At 44.2% G+C, this 19,698-nt stretch overlaps 1 protein-coding gene across 5 annotated transcripts in view; it reads left to right on the forward strand.

Annotated features, from left to right (window-relative positions):
* LPP (LIM domain containing preferred translocation partner in lipoma) overlaps positions 1 to 19,698 on the forward strand; it is a 315,895-nt gene that overhangs the window by 155,881 nt on the left and 140,316 nt on the right. For all 5 annotated transcript variants that reach the window (XM_079315245.1, XM_079315244.1, XM_079315243.1 and 2 more), the window contains one exon: positions 7,212 to 7,334. In XM_079315245.1, the coding sequence (XP_079171371.1) occupies positions 7,212 to 7,334 (123 nt within the window). The remainder of the gene's footprint in view (positions 1 to 7,211; positions 7,335 to 19,698) is intronic.

Consider the following 19,698-nt stretch of genomic DNA (forward strand, 5'->3'; position numbering starts at 1 on the left):
GAGCTTGGATGGCTTGGACAGGGGTTTGCTTTCTTCTGGCATGTTTTGTCAGGTCTCAGATGCCAAATACAGTGAATGAAGTGTCCTTTAAGGAGCTGGCTTGGCCCAGGGGATTACTGTCTTTGTCTGGTGGCCTGGAGGAGCTTGGTTCTATCTCCGAGTTTCAGCACCTCACTCCCACTGCTCTACCTGCATTCCCTTCCCAGGGCTGGTATCCAGCTGACAATAACCTCCTTGGGACAGGGATGTTTGCTAGATATTGTGTGTGAACAATGTCTGTCACACTGCTCTCTAGGGAAATATAAATCATTATTATCATACAGATTCATAACTGCAACTTCTATCTGTGCACCCCAGGAGACTGAGTGTTGTTGGCTGTGATTTCTGTTATCTCTGCTAAAAGAAAGCAAGAAATGGCTTTCCAGGTGTTGGGCCAAACCCTGGCACTTAGGGCTGTGGTCAGTTATTTACCTGCAGAGGCTGGATGTACCCACCAGCAGATGTGACTCCTGGCAGGTGTCAGCAGGTAGATAGAAAACACAAGTGGAGACTTCATATGAATGTCTCTAGAGCCAAATCAATCACTAGTGACCAGAGAAAAATGTAAAAGGCAAACACGGAACATTTTATATTTATTATGCATCTTGGAGTTTTCCTCCATGTGTTTCTCCTGCTGCTTTTGAAATCCATGTAAACTCATAGCAACCACAGTGTCTTGCAGCAGAAATAGCTCTGCAGCTTAGCAGCATGTTGTGTGACAAAACACCTACCCCCTTTCCTTTGTTTTGAGACTGATGCCTCCTAGTTTCATGCTTTCTTATCTGCTTTCTCTGTATTTTTTCTTTTTAAAAATGTTTTTATTGTTTGTCCTTTTCCTAAGCGTCCTACACCACAGTGAGTTTTCAAATCAGTTGTTAAGGTTTTGCAAGATGTCTCCTCACTTAACAAATAACTTTCCTTCCTCTGCTTGTTTGTTAGCCCCAGCTGAAAGCCCGTGCACTTCTTTACCACACCTTGTTGCTTCAGAAATGAGTTCAGTCTGGATACCCAGTGCTGTTTGTGTTTTCCATGAGTGGGGAAATTGGATGTGGGGCTGTGGCTACCCCAGACTGATTGCTGTAGGTGTGGCTGAGCACAGCTCCCTTCACCCCACTGTGCCTCCTGCAGTTTGTTGTGGCACAGCTGCTGGTCTGACCTTTGCCAAGGGAAGATATTTGGCACATTCATTGGCCCTTTTTGGGGCCATATAGGCTGGTCTTTAGTAGATGATCATCCCCTCCCTGTTCAAGCCCTGTTCCAGGTAGGCACGATCTGCCTTTTTACAGTGAAATCTTCAAAAGTGGCCAGTCAAAGAAACATTGCTCAGTTAAATGACAGTGGCACCCAATGGTGCCTTGGAACAGCCCTCTTTAAACTTTTGAAGTGCTTTCCTTTGGTCCTGCTTATATCCAGCAACACAAACCAGGTAAAACTATCCTCTGCCCAAAAAAATGAAAGAGCAAGGGGAAAAAATAAATCAAAACCTAACTTCCCTTAGGCTTTTATCCTTTATGTCATCAAAAGACTAAAAAGGATATTTCAGGCCTGGCTTCAGCCTGATGGAACAGCAGGGAAGTTCTTTTCTATTAGATCCTTGATACAATCACATCTGGTGAAATCACTGTGGTCACATCTGCTGAAATCTTCCATCATTTCAGATTTGTTTCAAAAGACTCAATCTTTCTGTTTTTAAAGGGCACGACTTCTTTTCCAGCCCTCCTTGGAGCCTGGAACGGGGAGATTAGGCATCAATCAGACATCTCAGACCCCCCTTGCCCTGAATGCTGCAGTCAGCTCTTGTCTCCATGTGCGTGGGGGGGCAGCCTCTTGGGACTGTTTAAATTTACATTAGGGAATTTGAAAGGAAATGTTTACACTTGTCTGTAGGCTTAGGGGAGAATAGACACAGGAACTCTTAAGGGTGCTTCATATTCCTGATAGATGCCCTTCAGTATGCATGTTTTTTGCCACTGCAGTGTCTTTTGGAGCTTTAGATGGCTTTTGTGACCTTGGAAAGAAGAATGAATAAGAGACGAGGTAGCTGGGCTGTGTGTCTGAAAAGGACCTTGCCTCTGGCAGTGATATTGTTGGAGAAAGTGCAAAGAAAGAGAAAAAAAAGAAAGAAAAACTAAACACAACTCCCAGCCTGAAGTATATCAAGACCGAATCACTTCTTTTCTTCTTCCTGGTTAGCATTTCTCCCAGCCTCCTCTTGTCAGTGCAGTGGATACTATTGACATCAAACACTTTTCTGTCCCTCACCTGTCCCCAGCTAAAATAGGAAATAAGAACTGCATCCTTCTTGCTCTGTCTGCATTCCTGTCTAAGCCCAGTGCCCAAGGAGCACAAGGAGAGGCTCACTCCTGTTTTATTTGCTCTTCCCACCTCCTCAGAGCCTATCCCAGGATTACAACAGCCTGCAGTGGGTGGCTGCCATGGGTGCAGCCTGGTGGAAGCAGGCAGTGGGCACTGAATTTATCAGCCTGACTACCTACTCTGTGGCTCACTGGCTTTTACTTGGGGAAAACACAGTAGTAAAGTCTTTCAGAGCAGAAGTACTTATGTACTGTCTACTCACTCACAACTCCTGATTTGTCTAAATTTCGCTTGCTCCTCTTGTTACTTTTATCCTTGCTTTGCCCCAGAAGGCTTTTCTGCTTTTCCCTATTCTTGGATGTATAAATGCAGAAAGTGTTGATGTGTTGCAGCTCAAAGAGAGCTCCCAAGAACCTCAGGCTCCCAGTAAAACCAGTGTACCAGGAGCAGAAGGCACTGTGGCCCCCAGCTTTGTTTGAGTCATTAACTGTGACCTTTCCTAATATCCATGGTGTTCATCTCCAGTCTTTCACCTGAGAGTTAGGAGGTTATCAGTGACCTGTGATAGCATGGCATGTGGAGTGAGCTGATGCTATGAGAAAGATTGTGTGTTTAGCTGCAGCTCTGCGTCTTGGACGTGTCTGCACAGATAAACCAGCTCTACATTTCCCACAGATGACAGCTCACGTTCCTGGGACACAGTTCAGAGGATGAGCTGGCCACAGCACTCAGGAAATATGCAAATGTGCTGAGCCCAACCTCTGTTAGAGAAGACCTGAGGTGGATGGAGATAGTGGATATTGATGCTGGAAAATTGCACTACAGTGAGCAAAATCCTGATGCTCCCAAAGTATTCAGGAGTTTGGCCATTGCCTTGTGTTGGTAGAAAGTATATGCTGGGGCTCTGGAGGTACTTGCAGCCTGTCATCCATGACAGCAGGTTGCTGCTGCAAAGCCACTCTTCATGATTCTGACACAGCAACACCACCTGGCAGCCCACATTGCACCTCTCATCCCAGGGGATAATGCCTGGCCCGAGCTACAGCCCTGCAAGGCAGCAAACAGGGCATGGAGAGGGGAAAAAGGAATAAAAGAGAGACAGCTGGGCCTGGGTAGGGAAAGGAATTTGGAGCAGGAGCTAGGAAGGACATCTGGGAGCCAGATTCTTCTCTTTGAGCCCACTGCAAGGAGCTGGCTTGGTTAAATGAGAGACGTTCTTGTTCCTTTGCTGAAAGTTGCAAAATATGATGGGAGGAGGTGATCTAGGGTTGTAGGAAGAGGTGATATCTAGGGAAATCATTGTGCTTTTCATGTCTTTTAGCCTGGTGAATAGTCTTACAACCTTTTTAGCACAGCGAGGCAAAATTTGAGACCCTGTGTTGACGTCTGCGCTGCATGTTCTATAATGAATGTTCCTTGGAGTGGTGTGGGGGGACCTGTGCCACTGACTGCTGTTGGGTTGTAGGATTAGCAAAAGTAAAGGAAATTTTTGTCAGAGCAGAGTGGGTCGATGGGGCTCAGGAGTGGATTGCCATCAGAGCTGCTCTGAGCTGCACACCAGGAATTCAGGGGCAGACAAACAAGCCAAGCACTGAAGCTCTCTGCTGTTTTTCTCTCTTTTGACTCAGAGACCGAGCCAGGGGATGGGAGTGTAGGCGTTGCAGAAGTTCACGTGAGTGGATAGTCTCTGGCATGAGTAATTTGTTGGACTGGGTTGGCTTACATTTGCTTTTTGTCGAACTCACGTTGGCTGAGCCAAAGACAGCATCCTTTTTCTTTTCAAACCCCTTTTTCCATATTCTTCTGGCTGGAAGAGGGGGCGCACAAGCGACATGTCTGCAGCAGTGCCATAAATGCAGACAGAAATAGAATGAGCAGCTCCCTCTGGTTCCGGTGTTTGTATCTGAGCTGGAGCAGAGCTCTGCGAACCTGCCTTGGGACCTGGGCTCGCCTCTTGTTCCAGAACAATGTCATAAAACTTTTATAGCAGCGCCATGACAAAGAGCATGGCAAGAGGAATAACTTAACCCTCTCTTCTGAATTGCTGTTGCAAATGCTCCAGTTTGCCCACGCGGCAAATCCTTCGGTTGAATATAGAGCACTGTGGGGAGAGAGAAAATTCAAGATTTGTAGGGATGGGGAAGAAAAAGCAACCCGAAATTTGTCTTTGTGAGGATTACCACTTCTTAAATGTCTCTAAAGTCCATTTCTGCCCCAGTAGGCCCTGGCACACATCACCAGTGTCATTTGTTGGCACTGTTGCACTGCATTATATTCCTGCATTTGTAGAGTTGGGCTTTTAATCTATGTTGATTATGTTTTAATTGAATAAATAAATCAGAGCCCAGAATCAATAGAGATGCTTCTATGTTGTTTTATTTTATTTTTCTAGGTTTCCTAAGGACATTTAACTTTTACAACCTTATAACTTGTTCTGCAGCATTTGCTAGTCAGCTATTGCATAATTGTTCTGGGGAATGAGAACCTGGGAATAATATGGCCCAGAAATGCTAAGAAGCAGAAATTAAATTGGCTGATCTTCTCATCTGCCACCATCCCTTCTCTCCAGGGTCAGGGTACCACGCAGGTCCTGTGTGGACTCCAGTGTTATTCCTGGGTTTGCTATTGACTTGATTTATCACCTCACATGTTGGGGCCTTGGATGCCCTTTGCATCTCCCCTTTCCTTTCCAGGCTGACTTTTGCCTGCTTAGCTTCAAAATTCTCTGGAGTGGAGCAATCACAGATTTTCTGTCTGAGAAGCCTGTGGCACTTACAGGCCAACAACTGGAAGATGGAGAAAACCCAAACAAGGGCCATGAAGTGGAAAAGAAGTACTTTTGCAGATTTAAAAAAACAGGTGCCTGCAGTTAGCCAGGAGTAATGGTCTGGGCTAATTCCTGTAAAAAATATTTCCTTTTTGAACAATGGTTTGGATTGAAAGATTTTGGCTCTATAATAAAAATAGGCAAGAAGAGCTTCTAAGTATTTTCTAACCTGACTCTCAGCCTTCTAAATGGTGTGTTCTTGCATAAGCCACACTGGAACTTCCATTTTCTTGTTAGTCAAGCCAAATATATTGTAATCCAATAAGATTTAATAATCATTAGGAGCTAATGGATGCCTCAGCACGTATAAGTTTGGCAGATCAGAGGCTGCCTACTTTGCATAGCCTGTCTCTCTTTGACCAACTTGCCATTTTTGTGTCAGATCCATGACTGGGGAGTTCTTTAAAACAGGTCATGATTGACTGCTCCTAAAATAAAATTTAAATAAAAACTATCGGCCAGTGAGCCAAAGGAAAAGGTAAATTTTTGGCTTGGAAAATTGAAGTAACTTGGTGAGAGTGAAGGCAAACAGAGCTGGATTGTCTGTGAGAAGGTGCTGGTATGGTCTGACCAGTTTTTACAGTTGAAATTAGGGGAGTTGTTAGGTAATTTTTTAGTATTTTTATTATTGACAGTGTTGAGCTCTGAATGGGTTTTTCTGCACAGAACTCTGTAGTTGCATGTACACAGAGAGACTCTGTCCTGTCCAGGGGATTTGCAGGTAAGTAAGACAGGGAAGAACAGAGGAAAAATAACTCGGGTTGAGAAAAGACTTTCAGTGTAATATTTGACTTGATTCCAGAACTGTGGTTTCTGTGCATGCCCTGGTGGTGGCCTGGCTCAGTGGGACTAGCCCCTGGCACCTGCTTTGTCCATGGCAGGGATCCTCAGCTGGTTTTCTTAAATTCCCCATTCCTAGTGCAGCTGCCTAATTCCCAAAGCACTGAAAACGTTGAGGAGGATGTTTCCTGGCCTTTACCTGACCTTTTGAGAGGTCCTTCTGTTGGGTTGGGCTGTACAGTACAAAGGTCCTCCCCAGAGGTTTTGGACTAGGTTGATTTGTCAAAAATAAAACATGCAAATGAGTCCTCTTGAAAAATGCTTATTCTAGCAGGGATTACAGTGCTGCCCTTAAACAGTGGCTTAAGGTCACGTGTTCTGCTGTGGGGCTGAGTTCTGGATTTTACTTTTTGAGGTGGGTGGTGTTGGTGGTGGTGGTGAAAATTCAAGTCTCTTCCCTTACAAGTGAGTGACCCTACCAGCCTGGGTACAAATGGGACTGGGCTGTTTTGAAAGCAGAAAGAAGGCAAAATGTATTGAATTAGGGTTCTTGTCTGCATGTTGGCATTTGCTCTGGACATGGGTTTTCCTGCATAAAAGCCTTTTCACAAGGACCTCACTTATGTTAATTTGTGACTGCTTGTTGCAAATCCCACCCTTCACCTTCAATCTGCTAGAAATGGATTGAACTTTTTCACTCCTCCTTGAAGGAACTCATTTTTCAGATGGAATTTGTGAAGTGTTGAATCAGACAGGTGCACCTACCAAGAATTGATTTAAAATAAGAATAGGTGCACCTGGCCAATCACTGGCTACTGTGGCTTGTTGCTCTGTTCTGTTTGTGCTTTGCCTGAGATGAGAACATTGCAGAAGAGATGCTCTCAGCATCCAGGTGCTCCAAGCCTGTCCCCAGCTTTGTCTTTCCAGACAGGTATCATTCTATAACCCATCTTCTCCATCTCACGGTGTGGGGATTGTCCTGCCTCTTCAGCTCAGCAGATTGCTGAACTGCTAATCCTCCAAATCAGTTTTACACAATGGGAAAATACGTGAAGAAAAGCCCCAAAGCAGCATAAATTTCTGATGGAAGCTTGCTGTTAGTTCTGGAGGGAGCTATAGGATTTCAGCATGTTTGTCCCTGCAGCCTTAGAGTTATTGCTGGGCATGGGCGCAGCTCCATGAGGACAGTAAGAATCCATGTGCCAGGCCAAGTGGTTTGAATAACTGGAGCTTTTCTTTCTTCTTTCAGGTGAATCCTGGTGGCAAGACACTCGAGGAGAGGCGGTCCAGTTTAGATGCAGAGATTGACTCTCTGACCAGCATCCTGGCCGACCTGGAGAGCAGCTCCCCGTACAAACCTCGGACTCAACAGGTTAGTAAACACACAGTGGGAGAGGGGCCAGCATCACTTCTGGAGTCAATTTGCTAAGTGCTTGGTATTTGCTGTGAGCAGGCCTGCCAGTTCCTCCTGATAGCATCCAGATGTGGCTGTCAATGGGGAGAAGGGCGCAGCTGCTCTGAGGGGGCACCGGCTCAAAAGCTGCTGCACCTCTGAGCACAGGGCTCTGATCCGACTGAGATTGTTCAAAAAATACTCACCAAAAATGGCATTTCATTTGCCCCAACTTTCACCCAACAGTGACTCGTGAATTAAAACCTTTTTGGTTCACAAGTACTTTTGTGCTTTTGTTTTCTTGTTGTTTTTCTGTTCTGCTGATTTTTGTCTGTCGTGCTGCCAGAAGGATCCAGATACCCTCATCTCATGAAGTGTCTTGGATCTGAGCTCAGCTGTCAGGGTGGCTGTAGCCCAGCAAGGCAGACTGGAATTCACACTTCTCTGCTGTGTCTAGACGAGGACTGCAGGGGTGACAGCGACTTGGCTAATTGTTGTCACTCATCTAGGTAGTGCTTGAGTGGAGCTATTTAAGTTCTGGTTAGATGTCATCTATTTATCAGAGGAAGTGGTGACACCCCAGTGGCACTTCTAAAAGGGCAGTTCTTGAGATCTCATAAAATCATCCTAGATGTGTTTGTGCCTTGTCTTTCCTTCTTAGTCTCATGACTGGTCTCATTTCTTATATGTGTGTGGGTCTGTAAGCTGTATATGTGGGAGTCCAGGGTTTTTCCCTGGCTCCTTTGGGGGTGCAAAAAACCCCCCTGGCAGACCCCTCAGAGACCCCTGAGTGCTGCCCAGGAGCTGCAGGGGCTGCATTTGGCTCCTTGGGAGAATCTGCCCACATTGAGAGAAGAGACACAGAAAATAATGATGAGTAGAGTGTAAATTAGAATGTTAGAACGTAGATAAATAGGTTTTCTTGAATGTTTATGATAAGGGACACATGGCCAAGATGGAGAATTTGGGGGGTGGACACCTTTTCCTCCTTCTTCTCCATGTCATCCATGTTGGGTGACACATTGGCCTCTTGGATTGGTTGGGGTCAGGGCTGGACCATTTAATAAAATTGTATTGTATTGGTAAAATTTTGTAAACATGTAATACGTAGTACTAACTATATAAGATAAGCCCTGCCTTGACCAGGCAGATTCCACCATGGATGCCAGGCTGAGCAGACCGCTGCTGGCCAGGCAAAGTGTCCCAGAGATAAGAAACAATAAACTGTCCTTGGAAAAAGAGAAAACTGTCTCCGGCAGTCTCTCTTCGGCGGCTTCGGGGAAAACCAGGGTTTGAACCACCTTCGTGTCCCTCTGGGGTGATCTCGGGGCAGAGGAGGAACCCCAGACTGGGACACCTGGCGTCCCTGGCTGAGCATTGCTGTATTTCTCTTACTAAAGCCCCAAAAGTCAAGATTACTAAAGGGATAGGTGAGTGATGGGTGCACGCCCACCATCCATACAAGCCTTCTCTTTGGTTTGTCTTTTTTGGTTGTTTTCACTGCTCCATTTCTTTTAACTGAAAAGTGATACTTTTATAGCAGAACTAAAATAGTGATTGGAGTCTCTTTTGATTTGCTTCTCTTCAAGTCTTCAAATGGAGCAAAAGCAGAGTGAAATCAGATTTGTGCTCTTTTGAAAGTGTCCCCTGCACACAGTGGCTCTGAGTTTCCATCCTTTCTGCAGGGACCTCCCTATAAACCTGTCTTTCCTTTTAGTGGAATGTGCACAGTTGTTGCATAAACTTGCAGACTTGTCCTTGAAAAATAGTCTAATTTGGGTTAGTCAGTCAAAAAGACCAACAATGTAAGTCAGATACAATTCAGTATTTTCCCAGTGGGGTTTTGTTGTTGTGATAAACAAGATGAGTTCTGCTGGGGCACTGTGGTGAATAACCCATGTTCAGTTTGTTTGCATGGGCCAAACACCCACCAATGCACACTGTTACTGGGGAATGCTTTATAGACTCCAAACACTGCAAGAGTTGAGTGGAAGAGATTTGGGCTCCCCATTTTCTTCAGCAACACCCACAGTCAGCTCTGACATCTTTATGGGGACAGCTAACTTCTGTACCCATTTCATGGAGCATCTGCAGTTTGCTGACAGTGCTGCTGTTTCCTGATGCTTCTTCCTTTGGGATCCAGGGTTCTGTGAATAGGTTGTTTTTTTTTCTCTTTTATTTTACTCTTTTACCATTAAAAGAAAAAAAAAATTAAAAATCAAAGCATTCAAATGCAAACTTCTGCAGGTATATTTGAGTTTCTGGAGGATTTTGAAGTCATAACCCAGGTTTAGGACTTCTGAAACTCATCACCCTCCAAGATGATGTGTTCATTCCCATTCATGCACATGCTTGTTCCCATGGCTTTCTGCCACAGCTTGGGTGGGGGCTCTGCAGATTTGTCACCTGCACCCAGCAGCACCTGCATGGTGAGACTCCCAGGAGCATCACACACTGTGTGGTCTGGTGGGCAGAAGAAGCTGAACTCCATCTCTGGGATCAAATGCCAACTAGATTTGTTCAGTCTATCTGACTTTTCAGCATCTCTTTGTTAACTTAATGATGTCCTGTAAAAAGTACTGCTGCAACAACTTCTAACTACAGCTGTTAGAGAAAGAAAGTGCCAGAGTTGGATGTATCATCTGCTGTAATTAAAGAGTACTCAAACAAGTCCTTGAAAGGTGGAACTAGAACGTAAAGCTTTGATATTTTCCTTTGTTTGATCTGTACTAAGTATTAAAACTGGTGAGTCATTTGATGGTCTTATAGTAGGATAATAGATTAGGCTGCAAATTGTAAGGTACTTACTTAGAACATCAACACATTTATTGGATTACACCTTAGCTGACCTTCCCAAATTTATCAGGATAATGGCTGCAGATAGGAAGAGAGAGCTACGACTTGTTTTCAGAGATGTTTTCAGTTGTGCTTACACTGTTAAAGCATTACAATAATTTTATAGGGATACCTTGCCCTTGGGGATACTCCTGTTTTGGAATAAGAGAAATTTTATTGTTATGTTTCTTTTTTATATTATCTTCAAGACAATTTTAAAGGAATGTAAGATAAATCTTAGCATAGTTCTCTCACTGGGGTAGGAGTGATAGGGCAATGACAAGTAGTTTATTTAACATGTGCTGCCCATTGGCATAAATTCACACAGAGGGAAGCTCTTTTGATCCTTGGTACAAGTTCAAAATTGCAAAGACACACACTGCACCAGGGGGTGTCTCTGACACAGAGGGATGTAATGTTTCTCAGAAAGGATGGGCCAACATCAACACTAGACAACATCCCTGCCATCCCTGCATTGCTGACCTGGGTGTCACTCTGGTAATGTTTCTTGTGTGCCAGGCAGGTGACAAGGACACTGCCATGACCTGAAACTGACTACCATTGATAGAAGGCAGGGAGAGAGAGTTTGGACATTTGGCATCATCAGTGCCCTCCTGGTACCTTGTGGTGTTGCCTAATTCTAGGCAGATGAGTAGGAAAGCAAAGGTTACCTTGGCTGAGTCCATGTCTTGCAAGCAAAAGTCTCTCTGAATCACAGAAACATTAAAATCACATTGGAATCACAGAAGTGATTAAATGCAAGTTTTTTCCTTTCAAAATTGCACATACCTAAAGGGACAGAAAATTAAAAGACTAAATCATCATCTTTAGCCTCAACAGAGCAGCATCTAAGGATGTTTTCTGTCATGTGAGGTGGTGTAGGTGAGACTATATTTAAAGAATTAAGCTAGAACTAAATCCTTTTAGAAAGGATCTACATGACCTTCACCAGCATGACCAGTTCTAGCCCTCTGGTACAGTAAATTGGAATGGTACAAGATGACCAACATGATCTCAAAATTGCCTTGACGATAGTGGCATATGAGGTTTAACTTCCTGCAGATGTTTTGTTGGAAGAACTGCAGATGCATTATGAAAAAAATTTAATTAATATTTTCCTCCTGTTTGGTGCAGTTTGGAAGTACTAGTGTGATGAGTAAAGTACAGAGCTCTTCTTGTGTAGCTGCCATGTGCTTCTGTGTACATATCACACCTTCCAAATTGCAGTAACTCATTGGAAAGTTCAGAGGCAGAGAAGCCGCTGTATCTTTTATTAGTAAAAGACATTAGGTGCATAATTTCCATGTATAGGAGCAGGGGCAAGTCATAAATTGTGTAAGCCCCCTAAGCAGAGTCCTAGTGAATGCTGTGGTCATCTGGCTCCTCTATTAAAGGGTGTTTTCCCCTGTTTTCACTTGTTCTGCATAAATCCTTGTGTAAGAGATCAGTGCAGCAAGATCTTAACCAAAAAAAAAAAAAAACACCCCAAGCCAAACATGCCAAATTTCAGCCCATAAAACAAATGTTTGCATTTTTTAAAAAACAAGAAAACTTTGTGACTCTGGAGAAGGGCTTCCAGCAGAGACTGGGAAAATGAAATACTGGAAATAGCAGCACACGTAAGCTCAGGATTTTTTGTCCCTGCTGTGAATTATGTATTGAATGATGATTGCTTTGTCTGGAATTGGACACCTACCTTCCAAAACTCTTGAGTTTTGTCCTGAATTTCCAACAGAATGTCTGTTTGGCAAAACAGCACTTTGTGGGAGGTGTACCAGGTAATAAGATGTGCCTGGTCTGATGTTATTTAAGTTTTTTCTAAAAGCAAATGCTCTGTGACCAAAATTTGTGAAGTATTTAAATAGCAAAAAAATCTTGTTTGACCATGCACCATGATCAAGATGAAATCTACTTGTGTACAACTCTTGGAGGCAGCTTGATCCAGAGGGAGCTGGGCTGGCACTCTAGAGACCTGTTTCATTCCCAGCAACAACTGCTGTGCTAAATGACCTTCAATGTAGTGTTTCCCCTCTCCTTCATCTCAAAATCTCTTCTGTCCTTGTAGCTTGGCAACCACTGCAATGTGATTTGCCTCTTACTCCCCCTGTGCATGGCATGTAGCAATGTGGAACCTTGGTCTGGGTTGAAGGCCTTTGGGTGATGTGGTTGTGCAAACAGGTGGGGAACATGAAGGCAGAGTTAGGCAAGATATCTAAAGATTCATGCCTGCCTCTGTGTCACTGCCCCAGTACTAGACATCTGTCACTATCCAACACTTTAAGCCAAAGTGAGCTCTATTTTGAAGGAAAAGAGGCTCATTCCCAATGTGAGTTACAGAACAATAAAAATATTAAGAAAATTAAATTTAAAAATCAGTGATACATTTTCATTAAGTTTCAAGCATGCTGGGGAATAATGTCCTGTAGTGACTGATATTTAAAAGGGATTTAAATGTTTGACACTGCTGGTGGTTATCCTGTCACTTCTTCTGATAACCATTTAGGGATAATAAAAGCAGAGAAAAGGCAATGGACATATTTTCTTGCAGAGTGGTGGGACAGGATTGAACAGTTTCAGCTGTATGATGGCAAACCAAAGCAAAATACTGAGTGCTGAAGACAAAACAAAACATGGAGAAATGGTCTCTTCCCAGTGAATTTCTAATTGTAGTGCCCCACTTACATCTGTGTCAGGAATGCACGGCTGAGAGTTCAGGTGTTTTATCTTGGTTTATGCAGAGCTGGGTCTCCAACCATGATTAAAGCTTCCAACCCAGCAAGGGGAAGCACATTCCCCCAGCTTTGAGAAAGATCTTATGATTGTTCTTGGTTTGGGCTGTGAGGCTCTATGAAAAACAGATCACTGAATCTGAACTCAAAGCAGTCTGTGCAAATTTGCTACTCCAGGCTCAGAGTCACTTTCATTGTTCCTGGTACTTGCCTGAGCCTGGCTACTTAGATTGGTTTGCACCAAAAGGATTTTGGAAGTGCAGTCCACAGAGTACGTTACAGAACTCCAGTTGCTGTCAGGAATGTGTTTGTTCCTTTTAAGAAAGAAAATTTAAAGGTACAAGCAGATTGAAATTGATTTGGTGGGTTCACAATGAATTCCTCCCTCCTGTAGCATTTATGTGATGGAGAGTTTTATGGTTCCTCAGTTATGGGACTCAGGGGGATATGGCTTTTTCAGATGTTCTGTTTGGGCTGAAATGGATAGCTTAGCTTCTGCCATCTTCACATATGATATTTAAGGTAAATAAAAGTTTCCTGGCCTCATTCTGCTGGTCTGAGCACTTCTAACTGCTGGACATCTGCACAGCTTTACCAAAGAGTCTTCAGTATCCAGCAGCACAGCACAGTAGCCAGGCAGTGCTTTCCCAGTTGCAAAGGGCTCTTTGTATTTGTTCTCTTGGGGTCTGAGCATTTTGGGCTTTGCAGGCATTTGAATCTCTTTGTTGTAGGACAGAGGAGCTCATTGGAAACAAGCTCATCTTCTGAAACTGAGAAGCATCCACAGTCCATCCTAAAGGGTTGGTGACCTTTCAGTAGGACCATGCAGCTACTCCAGAGCTTTTGTGCTATGCACTGGTTTTCCTGAAGGCTGTGAGTGCTGCTGTTGTGCTGACTTGGATGGCTCATGTGGACACAGAGGGGTGACAGTGGCTCACTGCAGTGTGCCCAAGCTGGTGTTGAGCTGGTGAGCTCCAGCCCTTGCAGCAGCATCAGATGGCTTGTGCAGACTCACTGCTGGGTGCTGACTGTGGCTGTTCTCAGTGGGCTGTGACACTTTTGCCAGAGTCATGGACATCAGGAATTGCATGGGCTGTTCTGAAGATGGGGTCACCCTTGAGAGCTGTGCTCCTGCTTCTGGCTGCAGTACACTGGCTTTGTGCTGTCTGGAAAATCCGAGTGGATTACTGAAAGTAGGAAAAGAAGCATCCCATCTGGAATAATTTCAGTAAGTTCCTCCCAGCACAAAGCCTCTCCATCCTCCTGTGGTTCTCCTCTCCAAAGGCAGAGTGATATTCCCACCCCACATGGGTGGGTTTGAGGTGGTCCCAGGGTTGGATCTTTGTGGGAGAGCCACTGTGAGTGCACTGTCTGTGAGCAGCACATCTGACCTGCCATCCCTGACATGTCTGCAGGTTGGAGTGTGCACAGGATGCTCAGCCATGAATGTGTGAGTTGGGAGGCATAGCCAAGAGATGATTTAATGTATGTTTGGATTTGGTCTTTCTCTATAAGAAGGGAAACCTTTCTGCAGTCATCAACTCCAGCCGATGCGTGCAGCAACTGATGCTGCTCTGATTAGCAGATGCCTGAATCGGTTGCATCTGCTGGTATGTATTAAACCTTAATCCTTTTGATAAGAGCATGTCCGTGAAGATTTTTAAAGAAAGTTTTCTGAGATCCTGGATTATCAGCCTGTCACAGATGAACAGGATAAGAGTGACCTTTGCAGGGTATTATTTCTTCCTCTTGTACTATCATCAGAGTGAAAATAAATCAGCACTACTCCTGCTGTTTCTTTTTCTGATATATAATCAAGTTCACAGAAATATCAGTAAGGTTTTCTTTTTCATTTTTCCCTTTCTGTTTTTCTGCATCCATTTTGGTTTTCTGCCTACGTGTTTGGCTAAAACTTTAGATGACGACTAGTGTTGGATATATTGGACTTTAAAATCTGTGCAGGCATCTCAAATTTGTATATGGATAAAGATAAACATTTACTTTGGGAACAGTGATAAAAAGCAAATAGAAGTGCATAATTTGGTCTTTTTCTCATTCCACATTTGTGATTGTTTTGCTGTGAGTGGTTGAGAGCTGAGCTCTTATTCTCTAAAGCTTTTCAAGGCCTTCTACCTATTGTTATGTTTTGTTTTCTATCCTTTTCCCCACAATGGGACTGAGCCACTGTAAGCTGTCATCTCAGGAAGCCTGTCATCGTTTCCCCATCCTTGTGTTTTGGCACTGGCTGTGGTTTGGCTCTCTCCTCAAAGGGCTGCGGCGCGCTCCACGAGCTGTCCGTGTGTCCAGCCAGCAAAGAGCAGCTGCCTCTGGGGCAGGAACCTGTGCTGAGCTGGGACCAGCCTCTGCTCGTGCTCTTGCAAGGGTCAATGCATCCCAGTGCTTCAGTGGCACCAGGTTCACCACCATGGCAGCAGCCCTGTGAAATGGGGAGCTGCACTGGCTGTGTCATGGGCAGGGGAGGAACCTAGGCACTGGCAGATCAGATGACTTGGTTTGTGCCTGAATCACCAGAGGAGCTGAGGCCACACCATGGCACCCTGTCATGGCTTTATCTTCATCTCATACTCCATGGGCAGAGTGTGTGTGAGAACACCCCCTGTCAGGAAGATTTAAAGAGGTCTGAGTGTGGGGTTGATTTTCTCATGTGTGGCAGCCACTCTTCTGCCCAGTGCCTGCCAAGGAAATAACTGGAGCATTTTGAAATGAAAGCACAGTTGATTAATTCTTCCTACCCAGCACCAATTGGTGTCCAGCAGTTGGCTGTTACCCACATATGGCTTGATTTCTGTTCTTGCTTTTAAATGGGTCTGTGGGAGGGATAGCTGTGTGTAGAATTCTGTGGCTGGGGAGGAGGGATCCCTCAGATGCCTGTCCTGGGGAGCTGCAGGGAGGGGCTGGCTGTCCTTGCCTGGCCCATGGGGTGGCCCCAGTGCACACGTGCACAGCGAGCTCCACGCCTGCTGCGTGTCCTGCAGGCAACTTGAACTTTTGCTCTTCCAGACTGTGCTGTAACCAGGATCTCTGACCTGGAACATGGATTGTTTGGCTGACACACACAGACAAATGCCAAGGCTAATACTAGGGGGAGAAGGGAAGTGAGGGGGGGGCAGTCAGGAGAGGTAACAGATGAGAACAGGAAGGGTCAGAGTCTGCTCAAGACGCAAGACACAAGTCCATAGGAAATCAGGCTTCCTTTGCTCTGCTCTCTATGGTTTGTGTTCCTTTTGTGTTGTGTTTTTCTCTTCTGTGCTCAGGAGGAACCAGCTGCGTTTCCCTCCCTGCTAGGGAAAGGAAATCGTTCAGCGCCAAGGGAACAGCACAGCAACTTGTAGAAACACCTGCATGGCAATACATCACTTGGGACTTTGCTCCCACTGTGCACTCTGCTGGGCTAATCCCCAGGCCATTTCCACCAAAATGGGAGTGATGACTTTGTGATTCCTGCATCAGCTCACAGCAAGGAGGGCATTGCCTTGGTGTGCCTTCAAATTGCTTGGAATCTATCCAGAGACCATTGCAGGGCAGGTATAGATTCCGTTGATGGGAATTCCTGTGGAATTGTTCTCTTCAGAAGAGGAGGGCAGCTGCCTTCTGCAGTGGTAGTTTCTAAATACAATTTGAAAGGTGGAGGCTTAAACACACTGGGAAGCCCTGGCATTTAAAGTATAGCCTTTGTGACTTTGTCCTTTATTGATGCCTGTTTGCTGGAGTGCTTGCAACTTTCCATGTGTTTATCCTTGTTGTGCCCTGGGGGGGGAGAAGTTTGGTTCTTTTGTTCTGCAGATGGAGAACTGAGGCACAGAGACCTTGCAGCTCATTGTAAAACAGGGCCTTGGACAGACATCAGTGACATTCTGGGATAGTGTTGTCACTCACTGGTCCATCCTGTTCTCCATGGTCTGTTTTTCCAGGGTCTGCCTTGAGCCCTTCCTGGCCATTCCAAAGGCAGATCAGATCTATTCACAGCCTCATTTCAGGTAGGGCCACCTCTAAGGACCTAGAGCTCCACGGAAAAGTGAGACCTGGCCCTGTAATTTCTACATCAGACTCTGCTATCAATATGTAAATAAACCTGATCCATTTGTAGCCTGAATGTATCTCAGGATTGTTCCAAGATGTTCTAGTTCAAAAACTAGTTCATTAAAGTAAGAGGCAGAGGCATCTGTGAATGGCTTGAGAAGCAGTGTCTATATTTTCTCTTATTGATTGCCTTTGGCCTTCCTGTCTGGAACCTTTTGAGAGATGACTGTGACGCTGAAATACATTGTCTCTTTCTGTATATTAAAGCTGCCTAGGCTAAAAAAAAAAAACAACAACCCAATCCACATCTAGCCTGTATCTGAAAGCCATGAATTGATAAATCCTTGCTCTAGCTCTTCAAGTAACTGTAAATTACTCCAGGCTGTTACAGTTTCATTGTAAAGAAGTTCCTTCCTTGACTCAGACTTCTTTGCATCACAGTAAAATGCAATTAGGTGACGTACTTATTGTGGCTTGGAAGCACTTACAATTCTCTCAGCCTTATGTTGTCAACTTTTGCTCAATAGCAGGCTTGTGGACTGTGTCACTGTGCCTGTGTTAGCATATATTATCACCATATGGTGTTTCAGTAGTGAATAGGAAACTTCTATGAGTATGTAAAAGAGGATTAAATGAAAAAAAAAAATTACAGTAAGATAAAAGTAGCATGCTGCTGAAAGTGAGCACTCTAACTAACTGCTGTTTCTATGGGAAATCAATAGTGTGTTGGTCCAATGGGTATTACTGTCTTCCCCCACAGATTTAAAAAAGAAAACTAAACAAAAAAAGGACCTGGCCAGAAAAAGGAGATTTTGAAGCAGTTATAAATACTTCTGCCAATGTTTGCAGTCTGATACTGATTCCTCCCTGCCCAAACAAAATATTTTGAATCTTACAATGAATTCTTCACTTGGAAGGAAGCAGATTAGTGTGCATAAGTGCAGTAAGAGCAAGGGCAGGCTGTGCAGTTTGCATGGCACTGTGTGCTTCACAGGCAGGGTTGTTGCAATCATCTCACCTGATTGCCAGCATAAGCAAGGTCAGAGACTTTGCTGTCGTGCCATAAGTTGCACTGTTGTTTCTCTCTGGGTTGACAAGAGGCTGAGTATGTTAGCCCCTCTGGAGTGATTTGTAAGGTGTTGATGAGAACCCATTCCTGTCCCAGGCAGCTCAGAACTGTGAAGAATTGCCATCTTGTGTATCAGCAATCACTCCAGTCATCCTGGGGTCGCAGGCAATTTTGATGCTGTCTTCCAAAACCATTAACTTGTGATCCAAGGAGAATTCAAGAAGGATGGGAGGCACAGTTCTCTTTCCATCCAGCAGAAAGCCAGGATGCATGTACAGCTTCAAGCTGTGATTATCAAGAGGGGAAGAGAAAATGTTGGGGTTGATTGCTGTGCTGGTTTGCAGAAAGATCAACTGTTCATTATATGGAATATCTGTGCAACACTTTCACAGTCCTAAAAAGTGGTAGAAAAACAGTTGTTCAGATGGATTTTTTTGAGCATTGTGTAGTTCAACAGGGAGATAGTACAGATATTATTTTGAATTATGTTTAATCTTTTTCTGGAAAGATTTTGACTGCACTCTGCATTGGCAGCTCACATCCAAAGTGCAAGACAAGGGATCTGGCTGTGGAAAAGGGTTACCACAAAGATCATGGTGTTTTATGGGGCCCCAGTGACAGCTGCTACCGTGCTCAAGACAGCACTCTCTGCTTCCTGAGAAAAGCTGTGGAGATACCACACAGAGGATGAATTGTCAAGTGGTTCTTTTGGGTAAATGTGTATCACTGTTAGGTTTTGGAGATATTTGGAAGAGCCAGAGCCAGTACTGCAAAGCAGGGCTCTTTAATACTGGAAATCATCAGACTTTCTGGCAAGACTTGCCTTTGACAAGACTTGGCTTTGACTTTGTTGAGTAATGTGGTCATTCTTAACTAATGGCAATAAAACTTTAGGGAACACCTGCTGTTTGGATATTGAACATATGTGTGCGTGCTCATGTAAAATCACAAATGCAGGCAGGTCTAGAAAATACAATTTATATTTGGCATCTTTCCTACAAATTGTGTTTCAGAACACCTTAAAGCCTTCCTGTAAATAAAATCATTTCAGAATTGAGCTCATTAATGGAGAGGAGATGAGGTAAGACACAAAGACAAAGAAGGAAAAAGGTGGCTTTTGTTTTGTTTTGTGGGCTTTTTAAAGGAAAGGCATCCATTTGATGAATTCAATAATTTGCTGAATGTACTCAGTGATTTCTCAGGAGGGCATATGGACAATCTCAGGAGACTGTCTATATGCTCAGAGCTGCATGGAGCCAAAAACAAAATGATGGGTTGATCGCTTAAAAAGTATAAATGGAGGGAACATCTGAGGATCTCTGGCTGTTTTCCTTATGAGGCAGTGCTGGATTATCCTCTATAATCAGTGCTTTCGCCAGCCCAGTTTCAAATAAATTAAATGTAAATATCTCATTGCTTTCTTTGGGTGATTATTCCAGACTGAAATGTATACAGCTGCTAAGAGCTATTTGACTTCAGCATTTCCTTTCTTAATTTAATCTCCTTGTTCTGAGTGACAGTTCATATATGTGTCCATGCATATGTCCTCCTACCATATGGACACATTCCACGTCTGCACACACGGAGTGTGAGGAGGTTGAAATTCCCCAGTACAGACAGAGCTGTAATAAAAGGACTGACAGACTGAGTCTGTAATGTGCCTGACCTG

This window comes from Erithacus rubecula (genome assembly GCF_903797595.1).
Source record: "Erithacus rubecula genome assembly, chromosome: 11".
Classification (NCBI taxonomy): domain Eukaryota; kingdom Metazoa; phylum Chordata; class Aves; order Passeriformes; family Muscicapidae; genus Erithacus; species Erithacus rubecula.